Raw genomic sequence first — 25,473 nt, 5'->3', positions numbered from 1 at the left:
GGTTTCATGGCTAAGAATTTATTTTATTTTTTTCTTTTTTTATTTTTGTTTCATATAATTTTGTTTATTTTATTTTTATTTTACTTTTTTATTTTATTTTATTATTTTTTTTAAAAAGTCTAACCCCCATAAGAATATTTTATTTTATTATTATTTTGTTATTATTATTTTTGGTTTTAATTGTGATTTGATTTTATTTATTATCCTTTACAAATTTAAAAAAAAAAAAATTTCTAGCCTCTTAAGAATGTTTTTTTATATATATTTTTTTTATTTTATTATTTTCAATTTCTTTATTTTTCTAACCCCCTAAGAATGTTTTATTTTATTATTATTAGTAGTAGTAGTAGTAGTATTTTTGTAATTTAATTTTATTTTATTTATTAGCCCCTAACAATTTATTTTGTTTTATTTTATTGATATTATTAATATTATTATTTATTTATTTAATTTTATTTATTAACCCTATAAGAATTTATTTTGTTTATTTTATTTATTTTTTCTAGCCCCTTAGGAATGTTTTTTATTACATATTTTTTTGTTCATTTTATTATTTTATTTTTCATTTTATTTTTCTAACCTCCTACGAATATTTTATTGTATTATCATTTTTTGTTTTATTTAATTTTACTTATTAACCCCCTAAAAATAGTTTTTTTCTTTTTTGTAGCCCCTTAAGTATGTTTTTATATATATTTTTTATTTTATTCTTTGTATTTTATTTTATTTTCCTAGCCCCCTAAGAATGTTTTATTTAATAATAATATTTTATTATTGTTGTTGCTTGTTTAATTTAATTTTATTTATTAGCCCCTAAGAATGTTTAAAAAAAAAAAAAAAAAAAAATATATATATATATATATATATATATATATATATATATATATATATATATATATATATATATTCATTTATTTATTTATTTATTTATTTATTTTTTTTTAAGTTTCTAGCCTCCTAGTAATGTTGTTTTTTTTACTTTTGATTAATTCCTTATCATATATAAGGAATATACAATGCAATGAAATATTGGTGGATAAAAAACAGTGTCACCTACAGGTGGTCTGTGAAGCGCACACACAATTGAAAACTCAGAAGCAAGTTTTTCAATGAAATATGCACTTTTGCATATCAATTTATTTGTCAAAATTATGAAAATAACATACCAAGAAAAAAGTTTAAGCAACTATTGCACCAAGAAAATATAATCGCGTCATCTGCTTACTGAAGGAGTTGATGTAATGGTTTGGGGTGAAGTGCAGGTCTGGTGGTCTCCTGATGGGATCATCAATCACAACTGACAGAACTGGAGGAAACTTGACTGGCTGGAGAGACGGATAGACAGACGGAGCTCCTGCAGAGAGTGAGAGGATTCAGGGTTGTGTGTTGGCCTTTGTTGGCATGTGTGCTTGTGTTTGTGTACGTCTGGGCAGCAAAGCCGATAACAGGCCTTTTAAAAGGGCAGTAAAACACATTAAACTCCAGCACTGTGGAGCCAGACGCTCTTCCAGGTACAGAGAATGAGCCAAGTGGGCTTTACCGAGACCACAGGATGCACCCTATAGAGGTCACTTAGGTAAATTCAACCTTTATAAATGGCACAGGCTTTTATATTGATCTACACATGATGCGAAATAACCATTATTTGTTGGCTTTTTAATATACAGTTGAAGTCAGAATTATTAGCGCCCCTTTTTTTTTTTTTTTAAATATTTTCCCAAATTATTTTTAACAGATTCAGGAAATTTTCACAGCATGTCTGATAATATTTGTTCTTCTGGAGAAAGGCTTATTTGTTTTATTTCGGCTAGAAAAAAAGCAGTTTTATTTTTTATAAACCATTTTAAGGACAAAATTATTAACTCCTTTAAGCTATATTGTTTTTGATAGTCTCCAGAACAAACCAGTGTTATACAATAACTTGCCTAATTACCCTAACCTGCCTAGTTACCCTAATTAACCTAGTTAAGCCTTTAAATGTCACTTTAAGCTTAATGGAAGTGTCTCAAAAAATATCTAGTCAAATATTATTAACTGTCATCATGGCAAAGATAAAATAAATCAGTTATTAGTAGTTATTTAAACTTATGTTTAGAAATGTGTTGAAAAAAAATCTCTCGCTTAAACAGAAATTAGGGGGGAAAATAAACAGGTTGGCTAACAATTCTGACTTCAACTTTACAAAAATATAATTTTGTTTGTAGTTTGTTAAATACTTTTTTCTTTAAAATACATTGTAGCAATTTTGTAAAAATAAGATTAAAATAAAATGATTGTATATTATGTATTGCTTTTAAATACTGATGTTTTTTCTTTTGTTTTTATGTTTGCAATAGTAATAGTTTCATCACATTTATTATTTGTCTATAGTATTAATAATAATACTAATGAGAATGACTATAATAAAAAATAATTTAATTGTAATAAAATGAATAATAAATTAATTATGATTACCACCATAGGCTCTTTTTTTTCCTTTTATATTTTATGCGTTATTTAAGTTCTATAATGTTCAAATACACTTTAGGAGAATATTGGCTTAATAAATAAATAATGAATAAAATCGATTTAATATAAATAAGATATAAATGTAATATAAATTTAATATAAATAAAGTCAATAATTGTAAAATCTTTTTGTTAAATAATATTGTTTTTATTTTGTTAATTTTCAAATATTAAGTTCTCTATATATATATTTCTTTGCATATATTATTTATCTGTGTATTAATAATACTAGTAATATTTTATTTTAATAATATTTATTATTATATATATATTAATAATTACATGTATATTCGTATTTATCACTGACTTTAAGAATAATAAATCTAAATAAAATAAAAATGTCTTTGTTAATAGAAGATCTGCTTAAAAGTTAAATAAAACATTTTTATAATATTAATATTTGAATAAATAATATTATAGTAAGTAATTAATAAAATATTACAGTAAAATATTTTATTACTAGTAGTATTAGTATTAATGATGATTTTGTTGTTATTATTTGTGCACAATTTCTAGTGTCGTTTTAAAGAATGTGGCGAACATTTGTGGGTTTAACTTCCCTTAGAAAGAAAGCAATAAAGTTTGCACAATACAATTAATTCAATTTAATAATAAAAACATAACTGTTTTATGTAGTCTGATTATAAAAAGTTAAATTAATGCATTTTTATTATTTAATGCTGGTTATATTTACCCACTTTTACGACACAACTGTGTTTAAACTCCTTATAAAAGTTACATTTGCATAATAGTTTCCCTTTAAGATATGGTAACAGTAAAGTCCTCCTCAAGTGTTTAGTGTTGGTTTAATTAGGAGTCAATAGTAATATCTTTATTGATGCATTATAATTCAGAGCCAGTTTGTGTATTGTGTATTTGTTTGTTGTTTTCTGAAGCAAAACTGTTTTTTGTAGCAGTCCATTCCAAGACCAGATGTTTCAATCAGGTCCTCTTGGTCAGCCCAGAACATTCAAAGACTTTCTCCTCCTCCTCCTCCTCCTCTAGAGAAAATGTCATCACAGTGCAGCAAAAACACACGTTGTTGTTGTTGTTGTTGTTGTTGTTTTTCTCACAGGCCTACAGTATTAATCAGAATGACAAAGCGTAAAATGGCCAGGATCGATTCTCGCAGTCCTTTGTGAGCAGCGCTGGCACACTTTAATAGTGTTTTAATGCGGCATGTCTCCATTAAAGTGCTGATAATGTGGCAGCGGCGGCCCCGAGGACAGATCGCTTCCAACAGGCCGGCTGTGATGTCGAGTCGCTGGAGGCTTCAGTTTAATGTGTGTGGTCTTCTGCGTTTGGTGTGCATTTGGAGTTCGCGCACAGGGACTGGACATCTGTGCCAAATACAAGCGCAGTTTCTGTTCCTGCCAGAAAAACCATCGCTGTTTTAACTGATCATCGCTGCTTGGGCTGAAACCGGGGTGAATTACTATTATTTTTTTATTAGAGCAATCTCTCAGGACTCGGTAAAGGCTGAAGCTGCAGGTTGTGGGGTGAACTGGTTTAGTCAGTGAGATGGACAGAATGAATTAGTTTTCCTCACCTCCTGCTTTCCACACCTTTTTGCTCACATTAATTTGTAGTCATTAGGGATGCAATTTCCTCAAAATGGGTGTTCAGATTTTTTAACTTTTGTCAAACTACTCGCTCTACAAACAAGTGTATTCAGGACTACACATAAAAACGAGAATAAGATAATAAGAAAATGTAAGCTTGGGGCGAAGCAGTGGCGCAGTAGGTTGTCACAGCAAGAAGGTCGCTGGGTTGCTGGTTCGATCCTCGGCTCAGTTGGCGTTTCTGTGTGGAGTTTGAATGTTCTCCATGTGTTCGTGTGGGTTTCCTCCTGGTGCTCCGGTTTCCCCTACAGTCCAAAGACATGCGGTACAGGTGAATTGTGTTGTGAATGTGAGGTGTGGATGTTTTCCAGAGATGGGTTGCGGCTGTAAGGGTGTTCGCTGCGTAAAAATGTGCTGGATAAGTTAGCGGTTCATTCCGCTGTGGCGACCTCGGATTAATAAAGGGACTAACGCCTGTTTCACACCGCAAGCGTCAGCGGCGCGTGAGCAGCGCGTGAGCAGCGCGTGAGCAGCGCATATGTGAAGCAGTAGCAGCACGCAGGCGTTTGCCTTTCACACCAGCTGCGTCTGCAGCGCGCAGCTCTTTGGCAGCTGCTGCAGAGATTAACCTATCTCTGTCTATTCTATCTAGTTATCCATGTCTCTCTATATACAAATACACCTTTTAAACTTTTCATCTGCACCAAAGCCCCTCCTATGCTGTTTCTTTAACCTGCAAATGTTTATTTTACAAATTTTATAGATCAAATAGTGCTGTATGCTTCTGAAGCTAACTTACATGAGAGATGTCTACAGTCAGAGGACAATCGCCTGTGATATCATGTCATTTGTTTTTTATTATCAGGTTGCTGTAGACCTAGTTATAATCATATTTATACAATATAGTTATAATGATATTTATACATGATCAAACTAGTGTTACTTTCTCCGCTTTAGTCATGTCCAGCAGCAGAATAACAGCTCGTTAATTCATGCTCGTGCAGATGATGAGACGGACAAAAGTAACCAATGCATGCCATTCTTTTACTTATTTTCGTGTTGTCAGATTCACAGTGCAAACAGCTCCCGGTAGGAATAACTCGAGTGAACATAAAACAAAGCTGATTAAAACTTTCTTGCTCTGCTCAGCTGCACAGAACACAGCGAGTTAACATCATCCAGCATGCGGGTCGAACTACACTACCCACAATACACTTCGCTATGGACTACAAATCCCGTAAATATTCTATTTCCCCTCTCCTACAACACTAGTGTGCAACTTAAGCAAAACTGATACTAAAATTGTTTTACATTTGGTTTTGTAGTTCGGGCCTAAATAAATGTTTGTTGCCGTTTTTAAACGTTTTAAGTTCATTTGAATGACTATATATAAACCATTTGACATTATTATCGTATTTATTGGGTAAAATTGCTACTTTTTACTGTCATTCAATGTGTTTTGGTCATTATCAGTGCACTGTCACTTTAATTGAGCGTGAGCAGCGCGGCAAAAATAGACCCAGCGCCGAAACTATCGCTGCACTGCTGCTTCAGCAACGCTCACGCCTCGCACTGACGCGCTGCTGTTGCGTGCGGTATGAAAGCTCTAATCTGTTAACATGGACGCCGAAAACACACGCGCTGCTCACGCTCTGCTCACGCGCCGCTGATGCTTGCTGTGTGACAAGAATGAATGAATGAATGTCAGCTTGCAACATCGAGCAGCAGAACGAGCTGTTTTAACGTCTTAAAAAATAAATGGAAGTGATTGAGAGCAGAAGAAATCCAAAAAGATTCCAATGACTCTTACATGAACAATAAGGTCAGTATGTCTCATAGAGACTGACCACACGCGGGATCTGTCCATATCTCAGTGTTCATCATCAGCAGAGAAAAGCAGGAGAAAATGAGCAACATGAGAGGAACACGCAGCATATGGCAGGCATGAAGCCCGAGGGTCCGCATTACAATCTCACCCTCAGCGTTTCCCTTTCAGAGAGCATATGTAGAGCACGAGTCCATCAGAAGAGCTGGAGAGTCCATCAGCACACAGAGGAGATTCACAGCCTTATCTTTAATGGCGTTCTGTCTTTCTTCTTTAGAACGCTGCACGACACTGGAAAAATATCCATAAATTAGCAGTTTTGTGTATTTTATGATTCATGTTTTTATTTTTCCCTCTTTATTTCTGCTTTTGAATTGCATTATGGGACATTAGCCCCTTTCACACATACAGACCTTTCCGGAAAATTGCCGGCAATTTTCCGGAAAGGTCTGTATGTGTGAACAGGTCCTTTTTAAAAATACCGGTAAATTCGTTCTGGCTATTTTCCGGAAAGAGAAGTTGTAACATTACCGGTAATTTGCCGGAATGCTGCGCTGTGTGAATGCAGAAGGAAGATTTCCGGAATAAGCGTGTGCACGTCTAGAACGTGCTGACGTGAGACGTCTGCTTGAGCCAATCACAACAGTCAGACGCATTTACGTCCGCGCGGTTTGTGAGGATAAAAGCCTTTGAATATTTTTCCAGACACATTTAGCTGCTAGAAGTTAGTCAGATCACGTTTATATGTTCTTCTTAATGCCAACTGTGTAAATAATCATCGATGAGATGCTTATGATAAGCCGTTGTTTGTTTACCTTCAAGCTTTGCGTGTGCCTGTGATACAGCCTATGAGCGCCTGCACACGCACGTATTATGAACATCTCGACATGCGAAAGTGATCCTGCGAAAGTTGTTCACAATATTGATCATCCACAGAGTTTGTAATGTAGTCAAATGTTTACAAATACAATCGCAGCCGTTTAAAGCTCATTTGTGGTGAATGATGTCAGAATTTACCGGTATTTCGGAATGGATGTGTGAATGCTCTTTTCCGGAAAATTTCCGTAACGTCCTCGCCTGTGTGAACAGCGCTTTTTTCAATATACTGGTAAAGTCGTTCCGGAAATTTTCCAGATATTTACCGGTATCACTGTGTGAAAGGGGCTTGCGATCTTTCCTCCAACAACTTTTAACCTTGAGAAGTTTGAATAAGTGACACTTATAAACATTTTTAACCGTTTAAAGTGCTATATTGTTTGGGTTTATTACGCTGCAAAAACTGACAGCACATTTTCTGTTAGTTTACAGACTTACTTCCCTATAATAATAATTAATAATTCCTCACATTTATATAGCGCTTTTCTGAACACTCAAAGTGCTTTACACATTTTTTGGGGAGAGATCACCTCATCCACCACCAGTGTGCAGCATCCACCTGGATGATGTGATGGCAGCTGCATTGCGCCAGATCGCACACCACACACCATTGCGCACACCACACACCAGCTGATTAGTGGAGAGGAGACAGCGTGATGGTTAGGAGGCTATGATGGCAAATTTTGGCCAGGACCCCTCTTTAACAACTCGTGCGAAAGACGGCGCTCACTGAGCAGTATAGAGTCCCCGTCACTATACTGGGGCATTAGGACCCACACAGAGCGCAGGTTGGGCGCCCTCTGCTGGTCTCACTGACACCACTTTCAGCAGCAACCTCGCTTTCTCATGTGGTCTCCCTTCCAGGTACTGACCGGAAGCAGCCCTGCTTGGCTTCAGTGGGCCACCATGTGAGAGTTGCAGAGAGCTAGCTGCCGCCTAGAGCAAGCTATATGTTATTCCTTTTACATTATATTATTTCATACTGCTAAAACAGGGGTGTCAAACTCAGTTCCTGGAGGGCCGAAGCCCTGCACAGTTTAGTTCCAACCCTGCTCCAACACACTTACTTGTAGGTTTCAAACAAGCCTGAAGAACTGAATTAGTTTGATCAGGTGTGTTTAATTAGGGTTGGAACTAAACTGTGCAGAGCTGCGGCCCTTTTGGAACTGAGTTTGACACCTGTGTGCTAAAATGTCAATAAAAGTCGCTTTGTTAAACTGTAGAGTTGAATTTTTAAGATCAAAAGTCGAGTAATAAACAGAAGACACTTGTAAATCACACAAAATGTGGAAACTAACTAACACGAAGCAAATCTTTCCCAAGTTTGCAAAGAGATAAATCTTAAATGTGAATTTGGTGTTTCCATCAATAGAGCCTTTTCACACGACAGTTATGATACGTTTAATGCCACCGTATCCGCTGGGTCTTAAAGTCTTGATGTCTTAATTATTAATTTTCTTTTTGGCTTAGTCTCCATTAATCTGGGGCCACCACAGCGGAATGAACCGCCAACTTATCCAGCAAATGAAACATCCACACACAATCATTCACACTCATACACTATGGACAATTTAGCCCACAAAATTCACCTGAACCGCATGTGTTTGGACCCGGAGGAATCTCGCGCGAACACAGGGAGAACATGCAAACTCCGGAAATGCACACTGACCCAGCCGAGGCTCAAACCAGCAACCTTCTTGCTGTGAGGTGACAGCGCTATACTGCGCCACCACGTCATCCCTTGATGTCTTAAATCATGAACATGAAGTAGCAAGTTGTTTCTTTTCTGTCCTTGGCCAAAAACTTGTTATTGCTGTGTAAGCATTATCTAAATCAATTTTATAGATATGAAAACATATTAAAGCATAATAGATTGTTGCGAGTTCTATGATATTCTGTAATAAATTTGAACGCCATTGTTTTTCTTATTATTTGTCCTGTATATGTAGACAATACATGAAACATTACGTCATGAAAATGTGCTTGAAAGTTCTGGAAAAGTCTTTGAAGGCATGACATTATAGTAGTAAAAATGTGTTTAAACCCTGTAATACAGAGCCATTAGAAAAAATCCTAAGTGTTTAACCCTGTAAATGTCTAAAAAAGGTATTCTTAAGGGTCTTAAAGTCTTAAATTTGACTTGCTGAATCCTGCAGAAACCCTAAATGCACATCAGCATCTTAATTCCTTGAAAGTTCCTAATATTTTGATTGTGAACCCTGCATGACACATCAGCAGATGTAGATTTTCTGGAAATGAGATGTTTACTAAACCTTCTAACAAAATCCTAAAAAGGTCATCTGTGCCTTCCTCAGCAGATGCAAGGAAATCAACAAATTTATTCGTTCATTTTCCTTCAGCTTAGTCTCTTTATTTATCACAGCGGAATGAACCGCCAACTATTCCAGCATATGCATACGCAGTAGAAATTCCAGCCACAACCCAGTACTTCACACTCATACACTCTTGCATTTACACTTATTCAACTGACCTATAGCGCTTGTGTTTGGACTTTGGGGGAAACCGGAGCACCTGGAGGAAACCCCACGCCAACACTGACCCAGCCGGGACTCAAACCAGCAACCTTCTTGCTGTGAGGTGACAGTGCTAACCACTGAGCCACCACGCCGCCCAGAAATCAACAAATATACCATGTGTTTTCATCAGTATTGTTTCCTTTTTGCATTGCCTTTCACTGACTGCTCTCTGCAGTACAAAAACTCAGTGTTAGTTTGAACATGAGATATTCTTTTCAATTAGTGCTTCTTTATATATTTTTAAAGTTCTAGCAATTTAGTTTTTCTTCAGTCATGTTAATTGGTTTTGTCTTCAGATCAGTTTATTTTATTCTTTTTGATTTATTTATACATATTTTTATATCGCACTTATTACGGTTTACTTAGAAAACTGAAAACCTTGATGTCTTTTAGTGTCTCTCCTGGATGCTGTTCTTTGTGGTTTTTCTTTCCTGGCAGTTTGGTTTTTTAAGTAGTTAAACTGTTTTGTTTTCAAGGAAATGAAACCTGTGTGAGGTTGATGAAGTGTGGATGTTCATGAGTAACACTTGAACTGATGTTGTGCTTCAGAGACTGTGTGTGTGTGTGTGTGTGTGTGTGTGTGTGTGTGTGTGTGTGTGTGTGTGTGTGTGTGTGTGTGTGTGTGTCTGTCTGTCTGTCTGTCTCTGTGTGTGTGTGTGTGTGTGTGTGTGTGTGTGTGTGTGTGTGTGTGTGTGTGTGTGTGTGTGTGGAGGTGATGTGTTGTGCAATAGAGGCAACCGATGTAAATACTTTTCCCTCTCTTCTTTTGTGGTTTTCTGTGGTGTAACTCCTCAGTTTATCAGATGCTACAGTTCTCAGCTAAATGCTGTGGTTACTTTACTTTTTTTTTTTTTTTTAAGAATCCACCTGGTTATGTTTCCCCCAAAACAACAACAAAAAAAAATTGCATAAAGCCTATTTTAGAAAGAGTTGTGTTGTTAATATTTAAACATTACATGAATATACATGCGTGTTCGTGTGTGTGTGAGAAGTGTTTGATGATGCATAAGCGTCTAAATGCCATCTGACATTTTCATCTAAAAGGAGCAAATACGTGTGTGGTGTTTCTTTTATTTTTTTAAATTATGTTAATTTAAATATTAAATAAAGTTAGCAGAAATATATGAATATATGTAAATATTTATGCATAATGATATTTAAAGGGCACCTATGGTAAAAAATCTACTTTTCAAGCTGTTTGGACAGATCTGTGTGTTGGTATAGTGTATAGACCGTCATACTGGGGTGATATGAACACACCCAGTCCTTTTTTTTTCAATTTAACTACAAAAAAAAAGGGTCGGTCAATTGGAGCTGTTTTCAAATCGATCGCACCATTACGTATGTGTGCGATTTCCCCCACCCACCGAATTGATTGACAGCTGAGCGCATTAACAAGTTCCGGTAGTCACGTGTATATGTCAACAAGACCAGGCAGACATGCGCAAAGCAACCGGGAATAAAAGGTCTGTTCTGTTCGCTAGGATCAGCAATCATCATCAAATGTGATTAAGAGTAAGTTTCACATGTTTAAAGTGTTTTTAAACAGAGTATGTGTGTAATTAATTACAGCGTTTTACTTCAGCTTTACTTCATCAGCACAGCCGCGTGTCAGAACAATTATAAAAGAAGACGCTTCAATCCTGGTTTGTGGAAGTTAAATCAGGTTTATTTTGTACATTAGCATAACAGATATCCACACTTGAGGTTAGCCTTAACTAGGCTAAGCACGCTCTGTCTGTCTGCCTGCCTGCGTGCGTGTGTGTGTGTGTGTGTGTGTGTATCATCTGCGGTGTGTGTGTGTGTTTGTGTTTGTGTTTGTGTGTTTGTGTGTGTGTGTGTGTGTGTGTGTGTGTGTGTGTGTGTGTGTGTGTGTGTGTGTGTGCGTGCGTGCGTGCGTGCGTGCGTGCGTGCGTGCGTGCGTGCGTGCGTGCGTGCGTGCGTGCGTGCGTGCGTGCGTGCGTGCGTGCGTGCGTGTGAACTTTGTAACGGTATTGTGTGTGACTCATCAATGCAACTTCACAATACTGATTAGTAAAGGTTAGTTCTTACTGTAGGATCTCACAAACGCTACGTGAGACCTTCTTTTAAGTCTGTCTGTTGTCTGACGCAGCTGAGGGAGGAGGCATGTAGAAATAGTGGGCGGGAAAGACTCGTCTTAAAGGCGCAGTACGACAAAACCACCCCCTGCTGGAAATCAGTATAAAACAGCATCTTGTAAAAGGTAAAATGAAATATCTGATGGGTATTTTGATCTGAAACTTTATATACACATTCTAGAGACGCAAAAGACTTATATTAAATCTGAAAAAAGGGGTAACCTAGGTGCCCTTTAATTTATAATAGTAAAGTCAAATTCTTAAATTTATTGTCGTCCAGCAAACAGAAGAATGGTCGGGTCAGAGTTTGGCATCAACAACATGAGAGCATGGATTCATCCTGTCTTGTATCAATGGTTCAGGCTGGTGGTGGTGGTGGTGTAATGGTGTGGGGAATATATTCTTGGCACACTTTGGGCACATTAGTACCAATAGGGTATATGCCGAGCTAGTGCTGTTCCCATGCTGATACACTTCCGGTGACCTGTTATTGTGAACTTTTTTCCATTTTATACGGTTCCTTATACAGCATTGATGTTGTAATGTCATTAAAATACATTCAGTTAAAAAAACTGTAGCATTTATTTAGTTGCTCAAGCGTAAAACGAGACAAAAAGCCATTTACTCGCACGCGCCCGTTAGAATCGGCAGGCTAATGCAGAAGCTCCATTGAACATACTGGGGTAAAATAAATGCTCATATTATAAAGATATGGCGGGGGAAGTGTAATTTAATACAGTGCTTCTTGTACAATCTGAGACCCACTTTAAATCGGATATCACTCAGCCAGTGGAGGTCGCTGATTTTTAAAGAAAACAGACCTTAAACGCACAGGATTTTGCATTGGCATTCAATTCGCCGGAAGCGCTTAACCCAGGTTACTGGCAAATTAAAAGTCCTATTAGCATGCTTCGGCATATACCCTATTGAACATCGTGTCAACACCACAGCCTACCTGAGTATTGTTGCTGACCATGTCCATCCCACAGTGTACCCATCATCTGATGGCTACTTCCAGCAGGATAACACACCATATCATAAAGCACGAATCATCTCAGACTGGTTTCCTAAACATTATATTTTTTCAGGTTATTTAGTCAATATGTTTGCACTAGAGAGCTGTAGTCACCAGACTCTCTGGTGTGTTTTTTTGGATGGCATCCTAGTTGTACAAACAGCATTATATTGTGCAAACTAGTTTGAAACGAGCGGCGCTGTGCATTATACAGTCCCACAGGTCTGACCAGTCGTTTAGAGTCAGTCAAACCTCACACAGCACATAAATCATTCTGTTTCACAGTCTTTAACCGGGTGCCAAACTGCCCTGCGTTCCTCCCATTGGGCACTGAGAGATGCCAGGGACAGAGCGGTGTGATGCGTGGGTGAAGCTGTTTTTTTTTTCGGGGGCTTTATCGCAATTCAGTGCCCACTCAATGCCCCTATTGTGCCCCTGTGAGAGGACAGGCCAGGTCGGGCCGCTTCTGGAAACTGACCTTACAATAAAGAGATGCACAAAGAACAGCTTGTGCCGACTGAACCCTGAAAACACACACACACACACACACTGATGGTTATGTAGACATTAGGTGTAGGGCTACATGCACTGTCAAAAATGCTGGGTTCTGCACAAATGATCTGTGTTGGGACAACATTAAGGAATTACGTTAATGTAATAAGTTTTACCAGTTTAAGTGGATTGAACCTAAAATAATTGAGTCGTCAGAAAAAAAAGTATGAATTAGCATGTTTTTAGCATGATGTTAGCATGTTTCTAGCATGAATTAACATGTTGCTATTATTGTTCTAGCATATTTTAGCATGTTTCTAGCATTAATTAACATGTTGTTAGCATGTGCTAAACATAAATTACCTTGTAGTTTGCATGTTTTTAGCATGCCATGAAGTAGCAAGTTGTTAGTGTACATTATCATGTTACTTGCATGTGTCTAGCATGAACCAGCATGTTTCTAACATGAATTAGCATGTTGTTAGCATTTTGTTGTATGAATTAGCATGTTACTTTTATGTTTTTAGCATGATTTATCATGTTGTAAACATGTTTCTAACATGGATAAGCATGTTTTCTAGGATGAAGTATCATATTGTTCTCATGACTCCAACATGAATTAACATGTTGTTAACATGTTTCTAGCATAAATTATATTGTTAGCATGATTCTAACATGAATTAGCATTTTTTTACATGTTTCTAACATGAATTAGAATGTTGTTAGCATGTTTCTGGCATTAATTAGCATGTTACCACGTTTCTAACATTGATTACATTGTTGTTAGCATGATTCCAACATGAATTAGCATGTTTTCAAGAATGTTTTAAACATGAATTGGCATGTTGTCAGCATGTTGCTTGTTTGAATTAACATGTTTGTAGCATGATTCTAGTTTCAATTAGCATGTTGCTAGCATTTTTCTAGTGTGATTTTGCATGTTGCTATCATGGTTCTACCATAGATTATCATGTTTTTAGCATATATTAGCTTGTTAGTATTGATTCCAACATGAAATAACATGTCAGCATGTTTCTAACATGAATAAGCATGTTATTAACATGTTTCCAGCATGAATTAGCATGTTGTTAGCGTGTTTCTCACGCGAATTGCCTTGTTAGCACATTTCTAACATTGATTAGCATTTTTAGCATGTTTTAAACATAAATAAGAATGCTTCTACTGAAACTTAGCATTTTACTTGCACGTTTTAACATGAGTTAGCACATGTCTAACATTGAATAGAACGTTGTTAGCATGTTTCTAGCATGAATCAGCATGTTGGTAACTACTGTAGGGAGTTATCGGTAATTGCTTCGGTACTAGGGTCCTTGCTAGGTTCCTCTGGCGGGTTGCTACTAGTTTTACTGTGCGGTTTTAGAGGCATTGAGGGTGGTTGCCAGGGCTTTCGGGTGTGTTGCTATGGTGTTACTGTGCAGTTGTAGGGGCATTCAGTATGGTTGCTAAAGCTTTATGGGTTGTTGCTAAGGCATTGTTTTGTTGTGCTCTGTACTTCATTGCTAGGTAACATTGAGTGGCTTCTAGGGCGTTGCTATGCATTTGCTACAGTTGTAGGTGTCTTTGCGGTGGTTTCTAGGACATTGCTATGTGGTTGTTTAGTCGCATGGAGTGGTTGCTAGGGCGTTGTTATGCAGCTGTTAGGGTGTTATGGGTAGTTTCAACATTCTTTTGGGTTATTCTTGCTTTTCAAACTAATTGACATGCTTTTTAATTCTGAATTGTGTGTCTGTGTTATGGATCAATGTTCAGCAATGATCCTGTCTTCATTTCTGCCAGATTTCTGCTCTTCCTCATGCCGTTTCTGATATTAGCGTGTGTCTGACAGCGGTTTGACTGAGCTGTCGGTTTCACTGGATTATTTTAGCTCTTGATGACAAGAATATCAGAGCAGGAAGGAGACTTTTATCTCTAATTCGCTCGTTCTTTTTTCACTCGTTCGGTCTGCTGCGGATTTCCTGCTGTTGAGCCGTCGCTCCAATCTCTGCCTACAAACAGGAAGTGACTGTGTTTGCAGTGGTGGGAGCTTCCTGTAACGACTGGCCTGGTTGCTACCACACCTATGCCCAATAATGGTGCTTTTGACACGGCACCCGCTCATGCTTCAGCATTAGGCATTCAGTCATGCTCTACATGTTGGGTGCGGTTTCTCGATGAGAGAGGTGCTTTAACTGAGTCTTATACATGTTTTTAATTGGCAAAAATGTCGAAGCCATCAAAAAGCATAGAGTTGAAGGCAAAATGATTAGTCCTCCTGTCAAATTATAAGTGCCATGCCATGTTTAAGCATATTTTTTGATAGATCCTTGTTTATTAGTTGGATATATATTAGGGATGCACCAAATTTTCGGCAACCGAAATAATAATAAGTAAAAAGGCAGAATAAATTTTGCCGAACAATGACGTTTTTTTAGACGTGATCAAATAGTAACCCGTGTAGAGTGAGAGGCGCGCGCTTTATGCAGCAAACATGTCAGCAGTGTGGAAGCACTGTAAAGAGTCAGAGGCAAAAACGGCCGTTTGCAGACACTGTTCTGCTGAATTGTCCAGAGGAACGTTCTCTCTCTTCTCGCCCCCTTTGAGCAGATAACAAAAGAGATCAGCTCATCTGTGGCAGACGTCATACATTTACTTGCAGCACTAAAGCGTCTTTTAAACAAAGAGGCTGAAACAGACCACGGAGTGAAAACAGCTAAAGGTGCGCTCTTAGAAGCTGTCAGCGCACGATTTAGTCAGGTGGACTCAGAACACATGTACTTCATCGCGACTGTGCTTGATCCACGATATAAAGATCATTACTTGAATATGGGGAAAAAGTTGCGCACACAAGAAATGATCCAGGCCGAGTTGGACTCTGGAAAGCCGCTAGGTGTTGGAGATGGTCAGGAGATGAAAACAGCACAGAGAGAAAACGGGCTCTTACTACAGATGAGCCGACAGCCGAGAGACTGTTTAGTGCTGCATCTCATGTCATCGATGAGAAGAGGAACCGACTTTCATGCGAGACAGCAGATACTTTTTATAAAGAAGAACCTGCCACTTTTCCTGAAGAAGTAGAATAAGTAGGCTTATGTCTCGGACAGTTATTCATTTGTTGTAATCCACATTTTTTGCATTATTTAATGCACATTTGTTGTTGTAGACATACAGTTACATTCTTTCTGCAGTCAGTTACAGGCCTAACATAGGCTATTCAAGAAGGGGGGCTTCAAAGATGGCCAAATAAAAATATTTTTTTATTTTACAAATTTTTGTATTTTAAGTTATATTGCGCTTTGTTTGTATATTATCTGCTGAAATGTTAAAAAATGTTCAGTGTTAAATAAATATTTTTTGAAATTGTATTTTTGTTATTTGATTTATTTCTCTGAAAAGCAACCCAAAATAATAAAAAGCAAGTTTTTACTATTTAATTATTGTAATGGTGAAAAAATTGGCAAACTAAATGGAAAAAAATGCAAAACACCGCGTTCGGTATTCGGCCTTCGGCCAAGCAATTCATTATTATTCGGCTTCGGCCAAGAATTTCATTTCGGTGCATCCCTAATAAATATATATATATATATATATATATATATATATATATATATATATATATATATATATATATATATATATATATATATATATAATATATATATATATAAAAAATATTAATTTAATATATATTAATATATTAAATATCAATATATATTAATATTAATTTAATGAAAAAATAATTTTACATTAATATATATATATATATATAAATAAAATATTAATTTAATATATATTAATATATTAAATATCAATATATACTAATGTTAATTTAATAAAAAATTATTTAATATTAATATATATATATATATATAATATATATATATATATATATATATATATATATATATATATATATATATATATATATATATATATATTAATATTAAATTGTTTTTTATTAAATTAATATATATATATATTAATATTTAATTAATATATAATTTATAATTATAATTATATAATTATAATTTATATTATATATATATATATATATATATATATATATATATATATATATATATATATATATATATATTTATATATATATATATTTATATATATATATTTATATATATATATATATTTATATATATATATATATATATATATATATATATATATATATATATTTATATATATATATATTAGGACTGCGTTGTTTTGTGTTTCTTTGTGTTTGATTTGATTCTAGATTGGGGGCGTGCCTTCAGCGCACCTGATGCTGGTCAGCGCCCTTATTTAAACCCCGGCAGAGAGCTTGTCGGGGCCGCTGTCCATTCACTTGGAAGTTGGCCAGGGCCGCGCTCCAATTTGGGCTTTACAACACATAGTGTGTGGATGTTTGGGTTACAGCTGGAAGGCCATGTGCTGCGTAAAACATATGCTGGAATAGTTGGTGGTTCATTCCGAAGTGGTGGCGACCTGTGAAATAGAGACTAAGCCGAAGGAGAATGAATAAATCAAACAAATCATTTAAATTGCTGTTTTTACTGTCAAACAAATGCAGCTTTGGTGAGCAGAAGAGACTTTAAAAAACAAACTACAGTACACATCTAAAGCTTACCGTAGTAAGTTTATAGTAACATCCATAAATAACACAGAGATGTAAAAGTCTACTGTAATGACACACATTTGCATTTCCTCTTCTATTTCTGTCCTCTTCTTAAATCCAGAGTGTCTCCAGCATCTCTGCTCTCTGTGTTTTACTGCACTGCATGTTTGTGCTGTTCGTGTCTTTTTGCTGTATTTCTCTTTTTCTTGCAGTCAAACTGCAAATCAGACGGCTTGTTCTTAACCTGTCTTGACACATTGCAACTGCAGATGCCCTAAACGACCTCTAATTACTGCACTAATTAGTTGGTTCCTCCCAGCAGGTCAACTGAGGACAGTGAGGGCTGAAGGAAGCGTTAGACAAGGGATGATCATGCAGTCCAAAATTGTTGATATTATTTTGCTTGAACTTTGTTTGAGTTTGTTTTTTAAGCGCTAATATCCCTTTATACTCTTGTTAATTTCATGTTTGAAATCAAATAAATGAATATTTCAGAAAATAAATGATAGGATTATGTAGTTGCATGCATAAATACTCACTGGCCACTTTATTAGGTATAACTTACTAGTACCGGGTTGGTCCCCTTTTGCCTTCAGAACTGCCTTAATCCTTTGTGTCATTGGTTCAAAAAGAAACTGGAAATAATCCTCAGAGATTTTGCTCCATATTGACATGATAGCATCACGCAGTTGCTGCAGATTTGTCGGCTGCACATCCATGATGTGAATCTCCCGTTCCACCACATCCCAAAGGTGCTCTATTGGATTGAGTTCTGATGACTTTTGAGGCCATTTGAGTACAGTGAACTCATTGTCATGTCCAGGAAACCAGTCTGAGATGATTCGTGCTTTATGACATGGTGTGTTATCCTGCTGAAACTCTGACCAGACCATCTAAATGTCAAAGCAGAAATCTAGACTCATCAGACCAGGCAGCGTTTACCCAATCTGCTATTGTCCAGTTTTGGTGAGCCTGTGTGAATTATAGCCTCAGTTTCCTGTTCTTAGCTGACAGGAGTGGCACCCGGTGTGATCTTTTGCTGCGGTAGCCCATCCGCCTCAAGTTTGGACTTGTTGTGTGTTCAGAGATGCTCTTCTGCAGACCTCGGTTGTAGCGAGTGCTTATTTAAGTTACTATTGCCTTTCTATTAGCTGGAACCAGTCTGGCCATTCTCCTCTGACCTCTGGCATCAACAAGGCATTTGCGCCCACAGAACTGCCGCTCACTAGATATTTCCTCTTTTTCTGACCATGAACCCTGGAGATGGTTGTGCATGAAAATCCCAGTAGATCAGCAGTTTCTGAAATACTCAGACCAGCCCGTCTGGCACCAACAATTATGCCACATTCAAAGTCACTTAAATCCCCTTTCTTCCCATCTTTCTGATGCATAGTTTGAACTGCAGCAGACCGTCTTGACCATGTCTACATGTGTAAATGCGTTGAATTGCTGCAATGTGATTGGCTGATTAAACATTTTCGTTACCGAGCAGTTGGACAGGTGTACCTAATAAAGTGGCCAATGAGCGGAAATGTTAACATTGAAAACGCTTGTTTATTTTTTGTAAAACTACTAACCACAAATTTACGGGATCAGAAAAATATTAATCTGTAAACATTTTTTATTTGAAATGAGGAAAATAAACGTACTTCATGAATGTGACCAATAAATATGCAAGTTCACAGTGCAACATACTTTGTAGAAACTCTGTGAATTAAACTGCACAACCCAAATGAATCAATGCTTATGTAATAAATAAGAGTTAGAGCAGAAATCATTGATTTTTAATTGACATTTTTTTGTATTCATGAGGGAGAAGCTTGGTTATGGATGTGAAAGCTCTGCGTTATGGATGTGACGGATTTGAAATTGGCTCTTGTGTAACTTTGGTGAAGTAAATATAACTGTTTGAAAACACTGACAGACACAAACCTATACAAAAAACTTTTTGTTATTTTGCTGAAAGCTTTATTTTTTTCATGGCAAGGTTGATATTTAGCATGGAATCGGGCTCTTTAGACACTTATAAAAAAATAAGCAACTGATAAAAGCACAAATGTCAGAGCAATGAACTTCTCCAGGCCACTAAAACTTCCTCAGACCCCAGTGTGTTAGAGGACAGTTGTGTTGCCAGATCAGTTGCTTCTCCTCATGTTTACAGGAGTGTCTCTGATGTGAAATTCTCTGGGTTTTTAAGGAAACAGCAGTGTTGTTGTCCAGATTGTGTTGTTTATGACACTTCATGTCCAGTGTTCTGTTCTCCCCGCTGCTTTAAAGCTTTCTGTTGTGTGTGTGTGTGTGTGTGTGTGTGTGTGTGTGTGTGTGTGTGTGTGTGTGTGTGTGTGTGTGTGTGTGTGTGTGTGTGTGTGTGTGTGTGTGTGTGTGTGTGTGTGTGTGTGTGCGTGCGTGCGTGCGTGCAAGCTTGAGTGTGTATTATAGTTCATCATTTACATGTGCTTTTGAGGATCGGGATTGTATCTGGATGCTTATGTGTATGTGTGTTTTTGTCTGCACGCGTGTGTGTGTGTGTGTGTGCGCGTGTGTGTCTCTCTCTCTATCTCCTTCTCTCTCTCTCTGTGTGTTTGTGTGTGTGTGTCTCTTGTGTGTCTTTGTTTGTGTCCTTTGTGTGTGTCCATCTTTGTGTATGTGTATGTGTGTGTGTGTTTGTGTGTGCATCTATATATGTGTCTCTGAGCATGCGTGCGTGTGTGTCTGAGTGTATATTTATGTATGTTTGTGTATGAGTCTGTGTGTGTCTCTCTCTCTCTCTCTCTCTCTCTGTGCGTCTCTGTGTGTTTGTGCGTGTGCGCACATGTCTCTATGTTCCCATGTATTATTAAGTGTCTGTGTGTGCACACGCATGTCTCTATGTGTGTTTCCGTGTATTAATGTGTGTGTGTCTGTGAATGTGTCTCTTTGTGGTTGTTTGCATATATGTTTGTGTTTGTGTGTGTGTGTGTGTGTGTGTGTGTGTATTAATGTGTGCGTCTCAGAGTGTGTTTTGTGTGTGTGTGTGTTTGTCTCTGTGTGTGTGCGTGTGTCCAGCGGTGGTGTGAGTGTTAGGAACACAAGTGCAGTGATTATTCTAGTATGCAGAGCGAGTCGTGCAGAGGAAGGAAAATAAAAGACGTCAGGCCGGCTGATCTGTAGTGTCCTGTAGAGGACCTGAAAGAGGCCAGTCTGTGGAGAACGGCTCCTTTCTTCTGCTTCATTCCCTGCTGCTCACACACACACACACACACACACACACACACACTGTAGATGCTGTTGTGGATCTGGGAATGGGGCAGGTGCAGAGACCCATGTAGAGCTCAAGCATATAACCAAAATCTCATATCACCATGTATTCAGTAATGTGTGTCAGAGTTGATGCCGTGTTCATTTCTCCATATGTCAGGTGGTGTTCGTGCCGTTATGGAGCTGTATTTTCAAGCGCAGAGCTTTAACACTGCCGAAGGAGGTTGTTCTTCATGCCAACAGCGAGCATATGTCACAGGCGTTGGAATTTGGGTTGCTTTGTAAGGCGTTGTGTGTTTGTGCTGGTGATAGATGGCGTTTGATGACAGGGTCATGAGAACATGCATATGGCCTGCTCATCGCTTTGTTTTCATGTTTAAAAACTCAAATCGAATCATATGAGCAAGACCAGAGACCTGTTTCAGAAAGCAGGTTAAGTGAAAACTCAGAGTATTTTAACCCTGAAATGAGAGAAACTCTGGGTTTTCCGTTTCAAAATGGCAGGTTTGTTAAACTCAAGAAATCAGGGTAAGTCAAGCCTGTTTCTGAAAGAAAGGTAACTTTAACTCAGAGTCAGTTACTGTGGTAACTTACTCTGTGAATCTAACCTGGTCCAGAGCAGGTTTTATTCTCTAAACTCTGAGTTTCTGTCGGTCTCCTCCCCTTTTGTAAAGATGAAGCGTATTTCTCCTCTTATGCCTAGTTCACACTAGATGATTTTAAGCCTGATTTGAGCCCGATTTGGAAGTTAACGAGCTCGCCGACAGATCGGGCTGTGATCGGGAAGAAATCTGCGGGTGCTCGGCGCTCGCCGCTCTTTATGTGTGAACTACTGAGCAACGCATCAACGAGGCTCGCTGACGCGTCGCCGACACCTCGCAGACGGAAATCCAACATTCAGCATGCTAAATATTCCAGAGCAGTCGGCCGACTCCACCCCCCGTGTGGTCAGATGTAGTGACGAGCTGCAGCCAATGAGAGAGCATATCAGCATGAGCTGAATGCCTGTGTGTTCAGGAGCTCAGCAGAAACATCTGTGATTGGTCAGAATGGGCATCGGTGCACTCGCTTCATTCTGCGTTAGCACAGACATGAGAGTAGGCTATATTAACAGTGGAACTAGAATTCTGTAACTATTAGAATTACCATACTGCTCATTCTGACCGTTCTCATATAAAACGCCATATTGTCACAACATATTTACATTCAAAGCTATTATTGAGATATTAAAATTAAGCTTTGAATGTCTGGCATCATATTTAATGACACCATTACCCTAAAAATATAATCTTTTTTTTGGTAATACAGCCTATAAATATGTAGTTAAGATTCTAAAACACTTAAAGGTCTTGGCTTTCATTTTCACTTTCAAACAGGAGCTATTTCACAGCACAGAATATGCTGTTTTTAAAGATATCTGAAGTAAATTGATGTTTTTGCCATCAGAAAGTTTTGTTTATGTTAGCAGGAAGTTGCCAGGCAAGAAAATGCACACATATTTAAAGTCACAGTGAAAAGTATCAGACATGCATGCAGTCATTTTGACCAATATGGTAATTTAAGGCAGAAATGCTCAGTTCTTTACTGTTTTGTAATAAAAAAAAATAACAATGTCAGAAAGAAATACACTGATAGTTAGAAAACGGCAGGGTGTTATAAATATGTTAGTTTTATTTCAAAGAGTTATAAAATTACAAAAATTAAAAACTCTCTGTGTATCTATCCACTCAAACCTTGCAGATGAGTGATTAATCCGCTCATAAATCAGCTGATTTGACGATGTTTTTAAATGCTCTCCAAAGCTTGAAACGCTGTCAGTGATGTAATTGAGATCACAAGCAGCCAATAGTGTTCAGCTTTTTTTGACGACTCCTCCCTCAAATTTTCATTGGCTGTGGTTTGGTAGCTTGAATGAGCTGATGGGGAATGAGTTGTTGTCGGATCATGTAGTGTGTGACCCCCCTCTTGTGGATCATTCACAGAGTGTTGCGTAGTGTGAACACCTCAGAGATCAAAAGACACAAAGTCAAGTCATGTAGTGTAAACAGCACAGCGATCTGCTGATGTTTAAAATCCTGTAGTGTGAACTAGGCTTTAGCCTCACGTCTCCGCACACCTATTTTAGAGCTCATTTTGGAGATGTGCATAAAAACGATTGATGGAAACGTCATGATTCACACAACTTTTGAAAATATGCATAATAAAACATGTGCATAACTGAGTAGGTTAAACTTTTATTTGATAAGATGCACATGAACTACGAAGTGCACATAGCAAATTACAGTATGTACATTAAAAAAAGGTTTGTTAGAGATGATGATGAAAATGTGTGTGAAAGGACAAACCAGCAGACTGAGCACACTGCAGAACATCTTAAATGTTGTTTTAGTCATTCTAAAATGCCTGAACTGTTTCAGTATTAGTGTATATTATTAATTACCTCTGAGCGTTTGGAGCGTGTCAAGATCTCCACATCTGGCTTCAAGCGCCCCCACGTGTTCATTGTGTGTCAATTGTCTTCTGAGGCGCAAGTACATTAATTAAATAAAAAATCATTGACGCAGTGTATTCTACCGCAGTAAACTCGGTTTTTACTGTTGATATTTGGCGCAAGTTAATCAGGAAGTAACGATTGTGTTCTCTTCGACTCTTTGGATAAAAACGCTGCTTTATTTTTAGGCGTTATTCCAGTTTTGCACAAATTTATGTAATAGCCTATGTTTTGATGGAAACACAGCTATTGCCTACATTTTTGTCACACACAGAACAAATCACGTACGAGGCTTGTCCTTTTTTTTCGTAAATAATTAGCTTAACTTTCGACATGCACTGTTATTAGATTAATGGGATTATTATTCTGTCTAAAAATATTTTATTACTGCTTACCTTCTTAATGTTATATCAGCCTCTATCGCTTGATCAATAAATCAATAAACACAAAAGTGCACTGTTAAATCTGTTAAAACTGATAAACATGCATAAAAGTTTAGAAAAAAGTATAAACGTCACACATTACATTACTTATTTTATTATACTTAAATGTTTAAATACTTTAAATTAAAAATTACGCATTAACTTGAGCAGCTGTTGTCCCACGCTAACTGTCTCTGTTTCACTGATGGCTGCTTCTTTTTAAATATATACGCTCATATTTGCTATAACTTTGCATGTGCAGATCAAGTTCAGCCGGAGAAAGAAATGCTGATCTCTTTTTTTAAGATGTTGCCATGGTCACTCGTAATATCTGCGCTCTATTGATAATGCCTTTTTATAGTCACGGTGTGCGCGCTTGGTCTACTCAAAGTTGATTGACACAGCTCAGATCCGCTATTCTGAAATCGAAAACTCTGAGTTTTTAATCTCTCGGTAAATCAACTCAGAGTTCAAGTTTAAACTCCGAGTTGTTTGAACCTCCTTACTGAAACAGGCCCCAGGAAAGAAGTTTTGGTTTTGGTAACATTTCAGTTTAGGTAACAATTCCCACTATTAACTACTGGCTTTTCAGGCCCTGTGTTCACTAATACATTTTAGTTTGAGAACGCATAAGTTTTGCTACGGTTACGCCATTTGTCCACACTACACCAGAGTTTTCGAGAACCAAAAACTGAGCTTTTTAGAAACGCTGAAGAGGCCATTCTCATTTTAAAAAACGCTGCTGCTCCGTGTTAGTTATATTCATTCATTTATTTTCCTTCGGCATAGTCCCTTCATCCTTCAGGGGTCACCACAGCGGAATGAACCGCCAACTTATCCAGCATATGTTTTATGCAGCAGATGCCTTTCCAGCTGCAACCCGGTATGGGGTAAACACCCATACACACTCACACACTAAGGCCAATATTAGTTTATTCAGTTCACCTATAGCGCATGTGTTTGGACTGTGGGAACCCCACGCTAACACAGGCACAACATGCAAACTCCACTCAGAGATGCCAACTGAGCCAGACGGGACTCGAACCAGTGACTTTTTTGCTTTGAGGCGACATTGCGTCCACTGAGCCACCATGCTGTCTATACGGACATAAATGGAGTGTGACTTTTATATGCACTGATTTGTATTTTGCAGACTATGGACAGGTTAATCTGGTTACATTCCAGCATTTCACAGCGTTTACTGTTGTTTTACTGTTTTTCAGGCCCTGCAGAAGTTGGCGAGTCAATATTTGAAGAGAGACTGGCCTGGGATTAAACCAGACGATCAGAGGACAGACTACAGGTGAGGGAAAACACTACAAATCTATGGCTATCAGCGCTGTGAGAGTCCCAAAAACAGGCATAACTAATTTAATAAGAAGATATCCAATGATGTGCTGTGGTCCTCTCTTATATTGCAGATGTAATATTTGGCTTCCTACTGTAATTATATCAAAACTCAACTTTTGATTTGTAATATACATAGCAAAGCACTTAAATTTAGACCTCTTTAATGGTCATTTTATTAATTTTAAATTTTTTTGAACACTCAGATTTTTATATACTCTAAATATTGTCCTATCAAACCAATGATCAATTGAAACCTTTCTTATTCAGCTTTCAGGTGATGTATAAATCTTATGACTGGTTTTGTGGTCTCGGGTGCAAAAAAAATGCATGAAAAGCAAGAAATTTTATTTTTAAATATTAAAAAGTCATCATTTATTGAAACTATATATCATATTTATTATTTATGACTGATAAAAATATGTGATTTGTCACTTTTTTTGATTTATGAACT

The 25,473-nt window shown here is 37.3% G+C and overlaps 1 protein-coding gene and 1 long non-coding RNA gene across 8 annotated transcripts in view; one reads left to right on the top strand and one right to left on the bottom strand.

Annotated features, from left to right (window-relative positions):
• Positions 1-22,854, bottom strand: part of LOC141378793 (uncharacterized) — a 359,890-nt gene extending 337,036 nt beyond the window's left edge. The window contains exon 1 of the long non-coding RNA XR_012394172.1: positions 21,398-22,854. This is a non-coding gene — a long non-coding RNA (uncharacterized lncRNA). The remainder of the gene's footprint in view (positions 1-21,397) is intronic.
• fchsd2 (FCH and double SH3 domains 2) overlaps positions 1-25,473 on the top strand; it is a 186,517-nt gene that overhangs the window by 81,337 nt on the left and 79,707 nt on the right. For all 7 annotated transcript variants that reach the window (XR_012394170.1, XR_012394169.1, XR_012394167.1 and 4 more), the window contains exon 4: positions 24,896-24,975. Coding sequence is in view for 2 of the 7 variants with exons in the window: in XM_073930164.1 (XP_073786265.1) it covers positions 24,896-24,975 (80 nt within the window). In the remaining 5 variants the exon portion in view is untranslated. The remainder of the gene's footprint in view (positions 1-24,895; positions 24,976-25,473) is intronic.

This window comes from Danio rerio, chromosome 18 (genome assembly GCF_049306965.1).
Source record: "Danio rerio strain Tuebingen ecotype United States chromosome 18, GRCz12tu, whole genome shotgun sequence".
In the NCBI taxonomy this organism is placed as follows: Eukaryota; Metazoa; Chordata; class Actinopteri; order Cypriniformes; family Danionidae; genus Danio; species Danio rerio.
Note: the sequence above shows the minus strand (reverse complement) of the source record. Positions and strands in the feature narration are given on the sequence as shown.